The following is an 18,587-nucleotide window of genomic DNA, read 5'->3' on the forward strand; positions in this document are numbered from 1 at the left end:
GGACGGCCAAAACCCCGGGAGCGGGGGCTCGGCTGGCGGCTCCCCGCGGCCCCAGGAGCGGCCGGGCAGCTCCGTCCCGGGGGGCCGGGGCCGGGCCTGGAGCCGAGCCCGGCCGGGGCGGGGGCTGGAGCCGGCCCCATGCCGGGGCGGCGGGCCGGGCCCGTCCGGGCCGTGCCGGCGGCGGGGCCGGGGCCGCTCGGCGCGGGCCGGGGCGGCGGGGCGGCCCCGGACACGGCCACGGGCACGGCGCGGGGCGGGCCGGGGCGGAGCGCGGCGGCACGGACCGAAATTGCTCGGCTCGGCACGGCAGGACACGCTACGGCACTGCACGGCTCGGCACGGCACGGCTCAGTTCGGTACGGCACTGCAGAACTTGGTACGGCTCGGTTCGGCTCGGTTGGGCACGGCGCGGTTCGGTTCGGCACCCCGGCGATACCGCGCGGGGCCCGGCTGTCCCGGGAGCGGCGGGGGCTGCGCCTTGCGGGGCCGGGGCGCCGCGGGGAGGTCCCGGGTGAGGGGGTAGGGGCGGCGATGCCGTGCCGTGCCGTGCCGTGCCGTGCCGTGCCGGGGCTGCCGTGGGCCGTGCGGGAGCGGGACGGGCAGCGGGGATGTCCCAGGGGAAGCGGAGCCCGGCGGGTTTGGGGGCTGTACCGCACCCCAAAGCGTGCGGGCTGCCAGCCGAGCAGCGGGTTACACAGGGCGGGGAGACTCAGGATTTCCATGAGCACCGGACATGCTGTAGCTCATGGAAGAGAGAGGATGGATGGAGGGAGGGATGTGGGGCGGGAGGGCTGGCGGCGCTGGAAGGGAGGATTCTTCTCGGCTGGTTTTTCGCCTTCCCTGCTGCTCTCGGGAGCCCGCAGCTGAGCCGGTCCCGTCCCCAGCAGGTCCGGGAAAGCTGGCTCCTTGCTCCAGGCTGCCTGGGACACCAACCCCACAGCCCCCGGCCCCCTGCCCGCCCCTCTGGCCGTGGGGATGGCCGATGTTTGCGCATTCCTCCGAGGGCTTTCCCTCCTGCCGGCAGCCGGTTCCTGCCAGGGCTGTCTCTCCCGAGCCCGGGCAGCTCAGAGCAGGGCGGGCAGAGCTCTGCTGAGGGCTCTGCTGTGCCCTGGGCAGGCTGGGTGGGGGTAGGAGCTGTGCTGTGACCTGCCCTGGCTTAGGGAGTGACAGCAGGACTTGGGGACATCAGGCAGCCCAAAGGGGCTGGACCCGGAGTTGTCAGAGGAGGGGAAGTGCAGCCCCAGCCCCGCACAGTGTTTCGTCCCTTTCTGCAGCAGGGTCCCTGCCCTCGCCTGGGATGGGGACACACAGTGGGTGGCAGGGGTGGGCAGCAAGGGGGGCACTGAGCTCCCAGCCACAGGAGGTTGTAGTTTTGGGAGTGACACCAATCCTGCCAGGGAATCCAGATTCCTATGGTGACCCTGGGCTGCTTCCTGCTGCTTTTGCGACCAGTTTGTGGAACACGGTTCCCTTCCAGACCCTGGTGTTGCTTATCCCGGCGCTCTGACCCATGTCAGGTCCCCTCCTGAGCAGGATGGGGGTGTCAGGGCTCCCCTGCTTCGTGCGCGTTTTCTCCCGGCTCTCCAGGGCTGCCGGGAAGCGGGAAAAGCGGAGCAGGCGGGATTGCGAAAGGGCCGTGTGTGTGTGAGGGGCCCTGGGGAGAACGGGAGGGATGGAGCCCTGAAGCCATGGGACTCACCAGACCTTCTCCTGACCCCATGCTCTCAGGGATGTCCCGGCATGGGACATCAACAGAGAGTGGCTGTGTCACCCCTTAACCTTCTCAAGGAAGGATAAACAGAGCGAGCTTCCTCTCCCTTGTGCTGGCGGGTTTCCCAGTGCTGCTTTTCTCTGAGTCCTCCCAGTTGTCAGTGCCTGGGATGCTCCATGTCCCCCGTGGGTGTGTCCAAGGCTGTTGCTGGGCGAGCACATCCCTGAGGGGCCTCGGTGGCCCGGCCTTTCCCTGCTGCTGTGGCTTGGGATGTCATCCCTGTGTGCAGGGATGCCCCGTGCTGATCAAACCCACGGACCTGCCTCAGCAGGAGCTGCCCCTTCCCAAGCTCTGTTGGCTGTTCCCCGAGGTTTTGGTGGGGCAGACTGATGTCCTGCTGTATGCCCAGTGGGTGCTGAAGGACACACATGATTTGGACAGTCCTGAGCCCAGGGTACCCCCACCAGCACAGCCGACCCCTCTGGAAGGGGCAGCCCCTGTGCAAGGTGCAGGGCACTGATGGGGACAGTGCCTGGCTGTAAGTCACCTGTCAGGGTGACTCTGTCCTCTGATCCATCGCCCACTGGGACAAGCAGCACCAGTGGGCCTGCATGGGAGCAGTTTGAGCAGTGTCACAGCTCCTGCTGCCATGTGGGGCTGTCCCCTGCCCTGAAGGGTCCTCTCACCCATGCCAGCCTCAGCAGAGCAGGGCTGAGGCTGAGGACTGAGGGAACCCCAGGATTTTGACTCTGCAGTACTCTCAGACACCCCAGCAGCAGCACCAGCTGTGCTGCAGGCTGGGATGTGGCTCAGGGCCTCGTGCACACCCGGCTGGGACATTCCTGAGGTTTCCTGGGCAGTGGCAAGGACCTGGGCTGCTTTCCCGGCTCCCACGCCCAGCCAGCCCGTTCTCCAGAGCCCTTTACCCTCACAGTGGAGTTCTGCTGAGCATCTGTGCCTGGGGCAGCACATCCAGAGTGCCACAAGCACATCCAGAGTGAGTGGCATGAGCCCTGGTCCAAGGGGACACTGTCCCAGGCTGGAGCTGACAGCTGGGTGCTTGGGATGCTGCACTGGGCTGCCCATTCAGAGCAAAGCCTGCCAGCAGAACGAGCAGCAGAGCAGCAGGAGAGGAGCAAACACATGGCTTGTGCCTCAGAGGTGGAAAAAGTGCTGTGGACAATGAGAGCCCTGTTAGCCTGGCTGCCCAGGACATGGACACGGGCACGGAGCGTGTTCAGAGAGGGAGGGAGGTGCTGCAGGAACGGGCACGGAGCCGTGCTGGGCTGCAGGCAGCTCACATGGCAGGGCTGGGCTGGCCATGGAAAAGGCTTTGGACCCACAGAGCACAGCTGGGAAGGTCACTGGGAACCTCTGAGGTGAGTGGCAGAGCTGAGGAGCCAGGGCAGAGGAAAGACAGTGGGGATGAGAGATGCTGGAGCAGAGCTGAAGCAGGACCCGGGAGCAGGGATTACAGACCCTGGAGGTCACACTGCTGAGGCTCAGAGGGGAATCAGGGGTTTGCTGCACAAAGCCCAAGCACTTTTCAGGTGCCATCTTCAGGTCCTCCGTGTTTTGTTTCTCAATGCACAGATTTGAATTTTCCTTGTAGCTCAGGATGAAGGCTGCACAATGCTGGTTTACCAGGCTGTCCCTATTCCCATCTCTGATTCCACCCATTTCTGTCTCTGCAGTCTGTACCAGGAAGGTGCTTTTTGTCTCCTCCTGACACAGTTTTGCTTTGAAAAGCATGTGATCCTCACCAGAAAGCCCACAGAGAGGTGACTTCCCATGTAACCACATTGTAGTTCCAGCAGGTGACCAGTTTTAATCCACTTAGCAGAAGGTGCACTGATTTTGTTGAATGCTAATTATTCATTAAAAGGTGGTGCAAGACGAATCGAATGCCTTCCAGTCTCAGCCTGTTATATCAACACAGTTACTCCAATTAACAAGACCTGTGATCTCATAAAAGGCCATTCCCACTTCCTGACACGGGCTATTTCTGCCAGACCGTGGAGATTGGCATTAATTGTGTCCTTCAGGGTTGTGCTGACCCCGTTGTGAAAGTGCCCAGTTCCCCAGCAGAGCATCCTGCTCGCTCAGGAGCGCTGGGGAAGCTCCAATCCTTGTTCATTCCTAAGGAAACACCCCAAGGTGTGCTGCAGTTAGCACTGAGGGGGCCCACGCTGTGTGTCAGGACAGCTCTGAGGGTTTGCAGCCCTTCCTCTGGGCAGGGCAGTGTCCCCTTGGTGACCCAGGGCTGGAATATGAAGTTTTGTTCCTGCTGTGAGATGGCAAACTCATCCCTTCTCTGCTTCCCAGGCAGTGTGCAGATGAGGATGCAGAATTCCCATTCCAAGGCCAGAAATCTCCTTTCCTGAGCCACTGGCAGGGCTGGGGTGGCCCTTTGCACCCTCCCTCCCTTCCTGCTGGCTGGGTAAAAGGCTCAGCAGAGCATTTCCCTGCTGTCTGCCCACAAACACACATCCTGCTGAGCTCTGGCAGTGCCAGAGCAGGCAGCTGAGGCACCAGGAGCCCAGAGCTGGCTCCCACCACCCCCAGCTGCTTGGGCAATGTCCCCACCAGCTCTGTGGTGTCCCCTGTGCCCCAGTTGTGACAGAGGAGAGAGCCAGACCCACGCTGATGTGGTTGCCCCGAGGGAGGTGATGTGCTTCACAGGATTACAGGGTTGGAAAAGACCTCCAGGGTCACCGAGTCCAGCCTGTGACCAGTGCCCACCTTGTCAGCCAGAGCAGAGCACTGAGTGCCACGTGCAGTCATTGCCACCACCGTGTCTGCTGAGGAACTGGACCAGCAGTGCCAGTCCTTGTTATTCCTCACTCTGCCTGAGCATCTCTGCAGGCTCATCCCAAGGCTCTCACTGCTCCTGGTGGCACCTCCAATGTCACGTGTGCCCAAAGGGGCAGGCAGGCAGCAGGGCTGAGCCCTGTGGAGGCTTGTGCTGGGTGTTTTGGGTGTGGCAGAGGGGCTGGCACTGGGCACCATCCTGGTTCATCCTTGCCTTGGCCCAGGAGGAGTTCTCAAGTGTGTGGAGCAGCTCCTCATCATCTGGAAAAGTGAACCAAGCAGGAATGGGGCTGATTCCTCTGAGAAAACCCTGCCCTGGAGGCTGGTGGAGCAGCTGTGCCAGCCCCTAGCTCTGCGTGGGATTTGAATTATTTTCCCTTTCTCTGTGACACTGCAGCTAAATATGGGAATTTTAAATCACCCCTGGATTTTTAATGGTTTTTTTAATGTTTTCTAGTGGCAAGCACGGGCTGTGTGAGTGCAGCAGGCAGGATCTGTGCTCAGGGGGGACTTGGAGACAGAAATATCCTGCTGGGGGGCTGCCCTGGAGGTGTTTTGGGGGAATGCTTTCCCATGATGGAAGGGGCTGGCAGGGATGGTGGCACGAGGCTGCCACGGTCAGAGCTTGTCAACACCCCCCCGTGCAGAAATGCTGCTCCCAAGCTACAGGATCCATGGGAATAGCACACTGGGAAGGGAGGGCAGCTCACAGAGAAGGGTTTTCACTATTGTTTGCCGTGGGACTGGTGCAGGAATACCACATCTCCCTCAGGTATTCGGGGAGCCACAAATATTGTCAGAGGAATGTGAATGCTCCGGCTGCCTCGCTCGTCATGGAAGGGAGGGCAGGAGCGTGGGCTGGAATCCCCTCAGCCAGCAGCCATTCCCTGCTCCTGCTGGATCGAGCTCCTGGCCCATCCAGCCGGGCTTTCCCTGTGCCCTGAGCCTGTTCCAGCTCCCTCAGCTCTGGCAGCTCATCCCCCTCCTTCCATTCACCTCTCCTGGGCACACCCCTGTGCCCATCTGCCCTCACTGCCCTTCAGATGTGACCAGACAGTGCAGTGGGGGCTGTTGGCAGACGGGGACAGGGGCACTGGGCAGGTCCCTGACAGCCCCAGGGGTGCAGGGGCTGTGTGCTAGGGACACTCTGGCCAGGCACATGGCTGTGCTGGTGCTGGGCAGGGGGTTTGACCAGCCCAGAGCTGGGCAGGGGTGCTGGATGGGGGTGCTGGATGGGGGTGCTGGTGTCCCAGCACAACCCTGACCCTGTCTGCCCCTGCAGGGCCACGCTGCCATGGGAGGCTGCAGCACGCGGGCATGGCCGGAGCTGCTGGTGCTGCTGGTGCTGCCGGGCAGCGCGTGGCTGTGGGTGGGCAGTGCCCAGCCCACCCCCCCGGGCCCCACGCACCCCCCCAGGCCCCAGCTGAGGTTCCGCCTGGCCGGGTACCCCCGCAAGCACAACGAGGGCCGCGTGGAGGTCTTCTACAACGAGGAGTGGGGAACCATCTGCGACGACGACTTCACGCTGGCCAACGCGCACGTGCTGTGCCGGCAGCTCGGCTTCGTGGCTGCCACCGGCTGGGCCCACAGCGCCAAGTACGGCAAAGGAGTCGGTAAGAGAGGGGCAGTGGGCACAGCACCCCCCTGGCACAGCCCTGGTGTCTCTGCAAGGGGCAGGTTCTGTGTTTGCAGGGTGCCCGGCAGTGATTGTGTGCTCCGGTGTGCACGTGTGGGAGCTTTCTGTGTGGCAGAGCAGCCCCTTGGGGAGGTGGAGGCTCCACATCTGCAGACCCCCCCACCCAGAACTATTGGAAATTCAGGCAACCCTGACAAAGGGAGAGATGATGCATCTGACTCCGTGTTCTCCGAAGGCTAATTTATTACTTTGTTATACTATATTATATGAAAGAATACTACACTAAAGAATACAGAAAGGATAATTACTGAGTGCTAAAAAGATAATAATTGAAAACTCGTGACTCTTGCAGAGTCCCAACACAGTTTGGCCCCAGTTGGCCGATTAATCAAAACAATTCTCACCAGAGTTCAATCAAGCAATCCTCTGTGGGTAAACAATCTCCAAACACATTTCACTTGAGCACAACACAGAAGCAAATGAGATAAGAACTGTTTTCCTTTTCTCTGAGGCCTCTCACTGCCTTTCAGCTTCCCAGGAGAAAAACCCTGGGTGAAGGAATCACATTCAGAGAATGTGAATGCCACCCAGAACTTTCCTCCTGGCATTTCACTGGCCTCAGCTTTGTGCTGCAGCTCCTGCTGTAACCTGTGTGATCCTGGCCATGCTCTAGGGCACATTCCCTGCTCCCAGGGCATGCTTGGCTCCCCCTCACCCCCAGGCTGTGTCTGGCAGGGCGGATCTGGCTGGACAATGTGAACTGTGCTGGACATGAGAAGAGCATTGGGGACTGCAAACACCGGGGCTGGGGGAACAGCGACTGCAGCCACGAGGAGGATGCAGGTGTGGTCTGCAAGGATGAGCGCATCCCAGGCTTCAAGGACTCCAACGTCATCGAGGTGAGGAGGCTGCTGAGCTGGCCAGAGAGGGCAGCTGGTGATGGCCAGGATGCCACAGAGTGCCCTGGGTGTGGGGCAGTCTGGGAACTCTCCCTGGGGGTGCAGGAAAGCAGCGCTGGCTTTCCTGGTTGTGCTCCCCAAAGATGCACCTGGGGACACAAGGGGACAAGAGGCACTGAGCTCTCTGCGTGAGGTTCAATCCTTGGCTGCCCAGGGCCACCAGATGTGGCCAGCAGGAATGCAGGACTGGCTGTCCCATCTATGCTTGGGGACCTCTCTCCTTCATCCTTGGAGATTCCCTGGGAGTGGGCTGGCCGGAGGAGGGGCGATGGGATGGAATGTGAGCTGGGGCTGACCTGATCCCTGCAGACCGAGCAGAGCCACCTGGAGGAGGTGCGGCTGCGGCCGGTGGTGTCCGGGGGACGGCGGCAGCTGCCGGTGACAGAGGGCATCGTGGAGGTGCGCTACAAGGACAGCTGGGCACAGATCTGCGACCAGGGCTGGGACAGCCACAACAGCCGCGTCGTCTGCGGCATGATGGGCTTCCCGGCAGAGAAAAAAGTCAACAGGAACTTCTACAGGTGAGTGAGGCTGGCAGGGAGCACACAGGGGAGGGGTGTCCAAGCAGGGCTGGGGATGGTGCCAGGGGCATGGGGTAGTGCTGGGGGACAGCAGAGGCTGTGCTGTTGGGTGTTGTGGCTCCTAAAATCCCTCCCACCCTGCTGCTCACCAGTCCAAGCCCCAGCTGGCCAGCTGGACACTTGCTAACCAAGCTGGGGGGCCATGGGGTGGCTGCCACACACACTACAGCAAAGGCCACTCCAAGGGGAGCACTTTTGCTCGCTGGCAGTGCTGCCCCCAGCCCAAGGGGAGGTTTGCAGCCATCAGGGGATGCTCCAGCCACACCGTGGCTTGACGAGGGGCACTGTGTGTGCCATGAGCAGGCAGCTCTGGTGTTGCTCCACAGGCGGCTGAGGCGAGCAGCCAGGACCAAGGGCCCCAGCCCCAGGGTGGGCAGCAGGTAAGGGGCCAGGGCCCCATCTGCTGAGCCACGGCAGAGCTGGGCTGTCCAGCCCCAGCAGTCTCTGCTGTCAGAATGGATCCGGGCACAGACGGATCCGGACGGAGCAGACTGAAGGCTTGGGCTGTGCTGGCCCAGTGGGACAAACCCCACCCCAGGGCACCTGCCTGGGCGTGCTGGGGTCCCCCATTCCCCACGAGAGACAATCTCTCTCCCAGGCTGGTCATGCTCCAGGCAGAGCAGACCTGTCCTGCACACCAGGAGTCCTGGCACCATGGGAGGGCAGCAGGAGGCCTCGGAGCAGAGCTGTCTCTCCTGGTGGATGGGGAGGAAGGGCTGTGGAAATGGGCTGCTTTCTGCAGAAAGCAGCACTGGGGATGCTGGAAAGGCTGTGCCCCCTCCATTCCCTGCAGGATGAGCTGGTGTGGGCACCAGAGCCCGTGCTCAGCAGTGCTGATGGGCACAGTGTGGCAGGTCCTGCCCCGAGTGCCACATCTGCTGGGGGTCTGCCCACTCATCCTCTGCCTACTCATTCTTGCTGCCTTTCTGCCAGGCCCAGGGGATGGTCTGGCTGCCTTTTCCCTCCATCCCTGAATCCTGCTGCTGGATCTGTTGGTGGATACAGTGAGCCAGAGCCCCTCCTCTCTGGGCTGGGGCATGGCACCTCTTTCCTGAGCCTCTGCCATGATGCTCTGCCCCCTGCACGGGGCCCTGCCCCAGTCCCACCACCTTCACTGGTGCTGAGTGTGCCCTACACCCACTGTGAGCTCTTTGTTGTGACACTCCCAGGTCTGTGTCCCCTGCAGTCATCCTTGCCAGCTCCTGCAGCTGGTGATGGGAATTCAGACAGGATCATCCCATGGGTTTCCTCAGCTCCCACCTGAAGGTCCTGGTTGCTCCAATGTGCTGTTTCCCGGCTGGTTTGGTGCTGACTGCTCTTTCCCATCGAGCAGGTCCTTCCCCTGCAGCTCTGGGGGAAATGTTTTGTGTCTCCATGAGGCTGCAGTCCTGTCCCTATGCCCTGAGCAGGAACTGGCTCCTAGGAGCCAAACTGGCCACAGTCATATGAAAGCACAAGGCTAATCCAGGCTGGAAGGGCCCTCCTTGAGTCCTGGTCCAACTCCCTCTGTGGAGCAGAGCCAGCTGTGGGTTAAGCCCAGGACTTCATCCAGCTGGCCTTTGAAACCTTCCAAGGATGGAAATTCTGCAGCCCTGCGGTCTGTGCTCCAGTATGGAACAGCCCTCATGGGCAAAAGGTTTTCCTTACCCTGAGCCTGAACCTTTTGTTGTCAGTCATGCCTCTTTCCTCTTGTGCTCTTCCCTCCCTGCTGGAAGAGCCAGGATCCTCACAGCTCTCACCTCAGCCCTGGCTGGAACAGTCCCACACCCCCATCTCTTCCCAGCCCTCTGTCTGGCTGCTCTCCCTGGGGCTCACACCACACACACGACATCTTGTCCTGGGGACCCAGATCCAGGTGCAGGATCCAGATGTGGTTTCCTGACTGTGAGTGGGCACTGATGCCCTCTGGCTGTCTGAATCCCAGCCCTGTGCTGTGTCCTGGGGCTCACTGGGCTGTGCAGCTGACACCAACCTGTGCTGGCCTGCAGGGACAGTGGCCAGGCTTGGCTCTGCCTGGTCCCTGGGGCTGGCAGTCCCCTGGCCTCCTTTGGGCCACTCTGCTCTTCACTCCTTGTGGGCTCTGGGGTTTTGGCTCTGCTCAGCATCTTCCTCCCTGGGGAAAACAAGCGTTTGAGGATGTTGGGATTGCACCTACACCTTGTGTGTGCTGAGCCCCAGGCAGCTTCCCCTCCTGGCTCAGCCTGTGCCAGGGCTGCTTCCCTCGCTGGCAGCAGTCCTTGCCAGCCTGCAGCAGGTCCCACCGTGCCCCATGGCCCCAGGGCAAGCACCCTGGGGCTGCCTGTGCTGCTTGCTTGGTGCTGCTTGCCGGGTGTCCTGCACCTTGGGGACACGGCACAGTGGTGGCATGGTGTCTGGATGAGGACACTGACACAACCATACCTGACTGATCAAATGGTGGCTGCTGGTGTTTGATCTTTTGATCTGTGACAAGGCAGAGCAGGATGTGGCTGCTTCCAGCAGTTTCCTGGTGGGATGCATGCAGGAAACTGCATCATTGGCTGCATCACACTGCTGGCAGCAGATGATGCTGTGTGACACAAAGGGGATGCACATGAGTCTTCCTGGGGGCCAAGGTGCCCAGTTAAGCCTCCAGTGAAGCCAGGGCAGGCTGTGCTCCCTGTGTCACTGCTGAGGGCAGAGGTGACAGCCTGAGACCCCGGGCTTTGTGATGGTTGTTTTCTATTTTCCAGGCTGGCCTCCAAATCTCAGCCTAAACAAAAGCGCAGGGAGGACGTAGGGCCCAAGAAGAGGTAAATGGCTCCGGGGAGAGCCAGAGGCAGGAGCCCCTGCAGTCCCACCAGAGCTGTGCTTGTCCCCACCTGCGTCCCTGTGCTGCTGGAGGTGTGGGACAGGCAGTTGGCAAGGGGTGGGTGCCTGGCAGGCACCGTGTGTCACCCTGGGGACAGGGCAAGGGGCACAGCCAGTGCATGCAGCTGCAGGCAGGGTGGCTGGTGACACCTCCACTGCCACTGGCCACACTGGCCATGGCTCAGGGCTCCTCTCCCCTCACAGGCTCTTCACGGAGCGGCAGCAGCTCAACTACCGCCTGCACTCGGTGTCCTGCACGGGGACTGAGGTGCACCTGTCCATGTGCTCCTTCGAGTTCCACCGGGGCAACTCCTCAGCAGCCTGCGGCTCCGGCATGCCCGCCGTGGTCAGCTGCGTGCCCGGGCCCCTCTTTGCCACTGGCAGCGCTCACAAGAAGAAACAGCGCCAGCAGCAGCAGCAGCAGGGCCAGGTGAGCCCAGCAGGGAGGGGGATGAGTCCTGTGGTGGCCCACAGCAGGACAGTGCCCCACTCTGGGCCAGGCTCTGTCCCCTGGGCTCTGCAGGTGTGGGGGTTGCTGGGTGACCGGCTCTGGAGCGGGAGGTGGGGACGGTGTCCTGTCCCTGCACATCCCAGGAGGGATATACCTGTCCCAGCCATGCCCAGCGCTGTGTTGTGCCCTCCCACACTGTCCCACCCCTGTCCCTGCTCCCGCAGCCCCGGATCCGGCTGAAGGGCGGCGCCAGGGTGGGCGAGGGCCGCGTTGAGGTGCTCAGGAGCAGCGAGTGGGGCACCATCTGCGACGACCGCTGGAACCTGCAGTCGGCCAGCGTGGTGTGCCGCGAGCTGGGCTTCGGCAGCGCCAAGGAGGCCCTCACCGGGGCACGCATGGGCCAAGGTGAGGGGTTGATTTATTTTTACAGCATATTTATGACAGCATTTATTATGGCATATTAATATGCCATATTTATTACAGCAGGGGGTTCTTGGGGTCTCTCCGACCCCGGCTGCCGTAGGTGTCCTGATAGCAAAGTCTTGCTAAGCTCCACTTGTCCAGGTCCCTCAGGCAGGCTCCCAACTTAGGCAATCTTAGCAAGCAGCTCAGCTCTTAAGTGAGATCAGCTCTTTGGTGATTTCAGCTCTTTGCTTGCTAAGTGCCTCAGCAGATGCAGGAGAGAGAGGATGAGGTTCTGTTGTATTTGCTGGGACCCTCGTGGCAGGCAGGTGTCACTATAGGACACAAAATGACATGACACACATACGCTGTTGCTTTTAAGGTAAAAAAGGGAAGTTTATTTTCTGACTCTAACATTTAGAGGTTTCTAAAAGTGACAGTGGATTGGAGGGTGAAAGTGCCACCTCTCCGATGACACTGGACAAACTAACAGTTTATTAAATTTCTTTTCTTCTATAAAAGAATGCAAAACAATAAGTGATTTACAGAAAGTGTGTGAGAAAGTTTGTTACAAGAATGTAAACATCAGAAGGCTTAGAAAATCTTAAAAAATCCAGGTAACAGGGAGGAACGATGACTCTGACTCCATGTTCTCAGAAGGCTAATTTATTATTTTATGATACTATATTATATTAAAGAATGCTATACTAAACTATACTAAAGAATACAGAAAGGATACAGACAGAATGCTAAAAAAATAATAATGAAAATTCCTGACTCTCTCCAGAGTCCCAACACAGCTTGGCCCTGATTGGCCATTGAGTCAAAACAACTCACACCAGAAATCCAATGGAACAATCACCTGTGGGTGAACAATCTCCAAACACATTCCACATGAGCACAGCACAGGAGAAGCAAGTGAGATAAGAATTGTTTTCCTTTTTCTGTGAGGCTTCTCAGCTTCCCAGGAGAAAAATCCTGGGCAAAGGGGTTTTTCAGAGAATGTGAGTGTGACACAGTTCCACAGAGGTGTCTTTATTAGCAGCTTCTGTGAAGGGTGACAGTGACAGCTCTTCTGCTGAACAGCATGAAATGGGGGTTTGTATAGGGTATAGAGGTTTTGGGAAACAGTCCAATAGTAAGGGTCGAGGCAAAAGTGACCTGTCATCTTACAGAGAGATAACAAGGGTCCAGAGGTGGAAGAGGGGCTTCTTTTGGTCATGACTAGGCATTTCTCATCTTAGGCAACTGGCTGCCAGGGAGGCCTTGCAGACCCTGTGGCTGTTACAGCGCCAGGCATCCCCTCCTGGAGCTGTGGATGAGGCATTTATCCAGGCTTTGCTTGGCTGACGTGTCCTGTGAGCACTGGGATGCATATGGAGCCTCCCACGGGCACTCAACCACACTGCCCCAGACAGCAGCTGTGGAGGCTGGAGTGTCCAACCTCCTCAGACCTGCCAAAAAGAGAGGGCAGTGTTGGGGACATGGATGGTCCTGTATTGCAAATTAAAGGCGACTCTGACAAAGGGGAGAGAGAATGATGCATCTGACTCCATGGATATCAGAAGGCTAATGAATTACTTTATTATACTATATTATTCTGTACATCCAAAACTGAATCTGCCAAGCACTCACTCTGCACACAACTGCTCACACTGCACTGAATCTTGTGGCTGTCACCCGGCAGTCCCGACACACACACACACACACACACACAGAGCTGGCCCTGATAGGCCAAGGAAACAAAACATCCTCACTTTGGATAAACAATCTCCATATTGCAATCTACTTTGGCACAAACACAGGCACAGCAAGTGATAAGAATTGCATTTTCCCTTTCTCTGAGGTTCAGAGAATGTGAATCTCAGAAATCCTTGGGAAGAATTGTGCCTTGCTTTTTTTCTGTGAAGAGAAATGTGGCGACAGCCCTGAGCATCCCTGTGTCACAGGGCCCTGATTTCTGCTGTCCTCCGGCAGGGACGGGCCCCATCCACCTGAACGAGGTGCAGTGCCGAGGCACTGAGAAGTCCCTGTGGAACTGCCCCTTCAGGAACATCACCCAGGAGGACTGCAAGCACACGGAGGACGCGGCCGTTCGCTGCAACATCCCCTACATGGGCTACGAGAACCTGGTGTGTACCACGGGGAGCTGCTGGCTCCAGGGGGCTCCTGAGTGGGAGTGGGGTGCTGGGAAAGGCCCACAGGATCCATGGGAACCTCATCTCTCCTTCTCTGCACCCCACACCTTTCCCCCTGTCCTGGTAGCTCAGGGATTTTGTGGGTGGAGACCCCTGTGAGGAGGGAGATGGAGGGGAGGCTGTGGGGGTGCTGCTCCCTGCTGCTTTTCCTGCTACCAGCCTGTGCCCACTCCCCAGCAGAAACACCAGAAAAAAAATCACTGTGGGATAACCAAGAGAGATTTTTTTTTTTTAACCTGTGATTAAACAAGCAAATGGAGCCACTTGTTCCTGTTTGCCCTGGCCCATTGTTTCATCCACTCTGAGCTTTTTTTAATGATCTCTAACTCTCTCATACCTCTCATTTCTGAAATGATGCCATTTCAAAATGAACTGTTTTCAGTTCATTCAGTGCTGGTGAGAAAATTCCCAAACTCACAAGCCATTTGTTGTCCCCAAATCCACCAGTTTTGGCAAGTTCCCTGCCAACTAAAGTTGTGCTTGGCTCTGCTCAGTTCTGGCTCCCCCACGCCCGTGTGCAGGCACTGCAGCACAGCCCCGCTAGTGCTGGGACCGGGGCTGGGGACAGCCCTGCAGGGCAAGGGGAGCATCGCCTGTGCCACTGCCTTTCTCTGCAGATTCGCCTGAGCGGGGGCCGGAGCCGCTTCGAGGGGCGGGTCGAGGTGGCGGTGGGGGCTGGCGACGGGGACCAGCCCCGCTGGGGTCTGGTGTGCGGCGAAGGCTGGGGTACCCTCGAGGCGATGGTGGCCTGTCGCCAGCTGGGTCTGGGATTCGCTAACCACGGCTTACAAGTAGGTGCCAGCACCAGCTTGGCCAGGGCAGCAGCAGCCACCACCACTGCTCACGGGGTTTGGGACAGGCATGGATGGGGATGGAGGTGGGATAGGAGGTGGCACAGCGTGGGGTGCCCTCTCACGGCCCCAGGGTTTCCCTGCAGATCCGCCTGGCCGGCGGGAGGACAGAGTTTGAGGGCCGCGTGGAGGTGAAGCGAGGCAGTAAGTGGGGCACGGTCTGCAGCGATGGCTGGACCACCAAGGAGGCCATGGTGGCCTGTCGTCAGCTTGGCCTGGGCTACTCCCTGCACGCTGTGACGGTAGGTGCCAGCGAGGAGGGCCCTGGGGACGCCCTGGTGAGCACAGGCACCGGCCAGCACTTCCCAAACGACCGTGGGGCTGAGTGGGGACAGATGGGGACAGAGGGACGTGGACCCCTGTGGGCAGCCTGGGCAGCTGTGGTGGGGGGCTTGGCTGCAGCCTGGGTATGAGTGATCCTGGGTAATTCAGCCACCAGCCCTGCCACCCACCCTGCCTCACCCCCTCGCCAGGAGACGTGGTACTGGGACGCCAGCAACGTGACAGAGATGGTCATGAGCGGGGTGAAGTGCGCCGGCCACGAGATGTCCCTGAGCCACTGCCAGCACCACGGTGCCAGCCTGAGCTGCAGGAACACGGGCACGCGCTACGCTGCAGGCGTCATCTGCTCCGAGAGTGAGCACCACGGGGGCTGAGGGCAGTGGGGGCTGCAGGGGACCCATTGCTGGGTCTGGGACTTGGGTCTGGGGGGGGGGTTCTGCAGAGAGAGGGGCTGTGGGCAGTGGGATCTGTGGGCAGTGGGGTTGGCAGGTATGGATTCTGAGCACTGGGGTCTGTGGGCACTGGGGTCTGCAGGCATGGACTCAGCACTGGGATCTGCGGGCAGCGGGGTCTGCAGGCATGGACTCTGAGCACTGGGCTCTGTGGGCACTGGGCTCTGTGAGCAGTGGGGTCTGCAGGCATGGACTCTGAGCACTGAGCTCTGTGGGCAGTGGACTCTGTGAGCAGTGGGGTCTGCAGGCATGGACTCTGAACACTGAGCTTTGTGGGCAGTGGGCTCTGTGAGCAGTGGGCTCTGTAGACACCAGTGTTGTGGGGCCAGGAGCTGTGCTCAGTGGGGTTTGCAGCTGGAGGTCAGGGGTCAGCCAACACCCGGCCGATGCAGAGGGCACATGTCCCCGCTGGCTGGCTCAGCCCTGCCAGCCCTGGGCACTGCCCCGTCCCCTCCACTCGCCCCATCCCTGCCGAGAGCAGGGCCTGTCCCTGAGCAGCCGCCTGTCCCCAGCCGCCTCCGACCTGCTGCTGCACGCGCCGCTGGTGCAGGAGACGGCGTACATCGAGGACAGGCCGCTGCACATGCTGTACTGTGCTGCTGAGGAGAACTGCCTGGCCAGCTCGGCCCGCCTGGCCAACTGGCCCTACGGCCACCGCCGCCTGCTCCGCTTCTCCTCGCAGATCCACAACCGCGGCCGCGCCGACTTCCGCCCCAAGGCTGGCCGCCACTCCTGGGTGTGGCACGAGTGCCACCGGTGCGTGTGGGCAGGGGACAGACGGGGCTGGGGCCAGGGATGGGGAGAGGGTGGTGGTGCTGCAATGGGCTGGGTGAGGAGGGTGCTGGGCAGAGGTGATGCTGAAGGACAGTGACACTGTGCAAGTATGACACTGAGAGAGGGTGATGCTGGATGAGGGTGGCACCAGGTGAGGGTGACACTGGATAGCCCAAATCTGGTGTTCCGGGTCCAATTTTGCCTGGTTTGGCTTAGGGCTGATCCTGGATGAGTAGTGTTGGGGCAGGGGTCTCCAGGAAGGCAGGGACAGGGCTGCAGGCTGTGCCCTGCAGCTGAGTCCTTTGCTTGCGTGGGCCAGCTGGCTGGGGACAGCTGTGTCCCCTTCCAGGGCAGGACACAGCTTTGCCCAACCTCACAGTGCTGCCACCTCAGAGCAGGGGCTGTGGGGACATTCCTGGCAGTGAGGGGCCGGGCAGGGGGCTGATGCAGGGCAGGGCAGTCTGCAGCAGGTTCTGGCTCCCTCCCACAGGCACTACCACAGCATGGACATCTTCACCCACTACGACATCCTGACCCCCAATGGCACCAAGGTGGCCGAGGGACACAAGGCCAGCTTCTGCCTGGAGGACACCGAATGCGAGGAAGGTGGGCGACATGGGGCCCTGCAGCACCGTCCCTGCCTGTGTCCCCATCGTGGTGCCAGGCTGGGGGTCTCAGCAGGGACCAGCTGTGTCTCCTCCTGCCTGCAGATGTGGCCAAGAGGTACGAGTGTGCCAACTTTGGGGAGCAGGGCATCACCGTGGGCTGCTGGGACCTGTACCGGCATGACATCGACTGCCAGTGGATCGACATCACCGACGTCAAGCCAGGCAACTACATCCTGCAGGTGCTGCACCTGACCCTCCCCAGCCCCTCCTGCCACCCTCCCAGCCTCTGTCCCTGCACCTCAGCCCTCCACACACTTCAGCCACCCATCCCTCTCTCCCACTGGAGCTCAGTCAGTGTGCTGGCATGGGACAGTGCCTGTCCTTGTGCCCACAGACGTGCAGAGCTGCTCAGACACGCTGCTACATGGGCTTTCCAACTCTGAGCAGCACTGCTCGTGGGCACATGGTGCACAGGGACAGGACCACCCCACCACATCAGCAGCCACTGGCTCCTTGGAGCTCTCCAGCACACCCACCACAGCTGGGGAGACACAACTGTGAGGCTAGGGCAGGGATCTCACTGTCAGTGCCCCACAGGTTGTGATCAACCCCAACTTCGAGGTGGCAGAAAGTGACTTCACCAACAATGCCATGAAATGCAACTGCAAGTACGACGGGCACCGCATCTGGGTGCACAGCTGCCACATCGGTAATGGCCTGGGGCACAGCACAGGGGTGAGGGTGGAGGGCAGTGACAGGGCTGCAGGAAGCCATAAGGATGAGCATGGGCTGAGATGGTGCTGCTAGGGGATGCACTTCACCAGAGCTGACAGCCCCTACCCTCTGCCTGCAGGAGATGCACTCAGCGAGGAGGCCAACAAGCGGTTTGAGCAGTACCCAGGTCAGCTCAACAACCAGATTTCATAGGGCCCCGGCCCTGGGGAGACAGGCATCTCCCTCCCTCACCCCATACTGGTGGGAGGAAGCTGCTGGAAGACCGGCAGGGAGGCCTGATGCCCAGTGCTGCTGCCACTGTGTCCTGCCGGGGACTGCCCAGGACTCACCACCGGCTGCCCTCGCCCACCTCGGGGGGCTGGTGCTGAAGGCACCGACACCTGCACCTCCCAGCCTGGGGCTGCCACCCCAACCACTGGCCAGAAGAGCGTGCCCACATCCCCTGGGCTGCGGCACACGAGTACAGTCCAGGAGGTCCTGCACCCCTCACCGCCCCATCCCTCCCATCCCAGCTGCACCCCAACTCCCACTGCCCCCTTCAGCCCTGGTTCCTCTCACCCACAGCTCACCCCCTCAGCTGGCCCCAGGGCCCACCACCCACACAGGGCCCCAGGAGCCCCTGGTCCCCTGGGATGGTGCAGGTGTCTCTGCCCACAGCGCTGCCCAGGGGTGGCTCCTACCCCATCTCTCAGTTGTAATTTTATTTCCTCTATAAAGTTGTAAGTTCTATTTCCCAATGGTTGCTGGCACATCTCTGGGCTGGGATGAGGAGCAGGTGGCATGGTTCATTCTTCAGGGCTGGTCACCACCCTGGCACAGTGTGGGAGCATGCCCTGGCCCCTGCCATGCCACATCCACACAGCCCTGGCCCCACAGCAGCCCCCAGCACCCTCCTCACCCAGGGCTGGTCCTCTGGGTGAAGCCCAGGTGGGTGAGAGGAAGGGACCAGCAGCAGCCCCACAGCACCCTGTGGGGAGGAACTGAGGAGCAGGGACGTGGGGAAGAGCTGGTTCCACCTCACCAGATCCATGGTGAGTGTTATGGAGCAGAAATCCTGTCCTAGGACTGGGGTCCACAGGAACTCCCTGGGGCTGTGACCCTTGGAGGACTGGGGTCCACAGGACCGTAACCCACAAGAAGAAGGTCTCACAGCACAGCGGTGCAGCCTCGACTCGTGTGGGAGCACAGGCCCGCCGGGCCTTTGGAGACACTGGGCAGGAACGCTGGGATGTGACACGAGGGCCCAGAGAGCTCTGGCCCAGCTCTCACCCCTCAGCTGGGTGCTGTGACCCGACCAGCCCTTTCCC

General features: G+C 60.4%; 1 protein-coding gene across 4 annotated transcripts; it reads left to right on the top strand.

Annotated features, from left to right (window-relative positions):
• The first annotated feature begins 225 nt into the window (after positions 1–225).
• Positions 226–18,017, top strand: LOXL3 (lysyl oxidase like 3). 4 transcript variants are annotated; one of them, XM_059845476.1, is made up of 15 exons: positions 226–376; positions 5,805–6,135; positions 6,894–7,057; positions 7,427–7,638; positions 10,410–10,469; positions 10,732–10,957; positions 11,203–11,383; positions 13,358–13,512; positions 14,196–14,369; positions 14,903–15,065; positions 15,676–15,919; positions 16,428–16,543; positions 16,648–16,784; positions 17,143–17,254; positions 17,399–18,017. In XM_059845476.1, exons 2-15 carry the CDS (start codon positions 5,817–5,819, stop codon positions 17,470–17,472), a joined length of 2,337 nt encoding a protein of 778 aa, XP_059701459.1. In that variant the 5' UTR covers positions 226–376; positions 5,805–5,816; the 3' UTR covers positions 17,473–18,017. The 4 variants fall into 4 exon arrangements, with proteins under 4 accessions (XP_059701459.1, XP_059701461.1, XP_059701460.1 ...); XM_059845478.1 differs by lacking the exon at positions 14,196–14,369 and adding an exon at positions 14,516–14,671; XM_059845477.1 differs by having other exon boundaries at positions 226–356.
• Positions 18,018–18,587: the final 570 nt, after the last annotated feature.

Source organism: Haemorhous mexicanus, chromosome 4 (genome assembly GCF_027477595.1).
Source record: "Haemorhous mexicanus isolate bHaeMex1 chromosome 4, bHaeMex1.pri, whole genome shotgun sequence".
Classification (NCBI taxonomy): Eukaryota; Metazoa; Chordata; class Aves; order Passeriformes; family Fringillidae; genus Haemorhous; species Haemorhous mexicanus.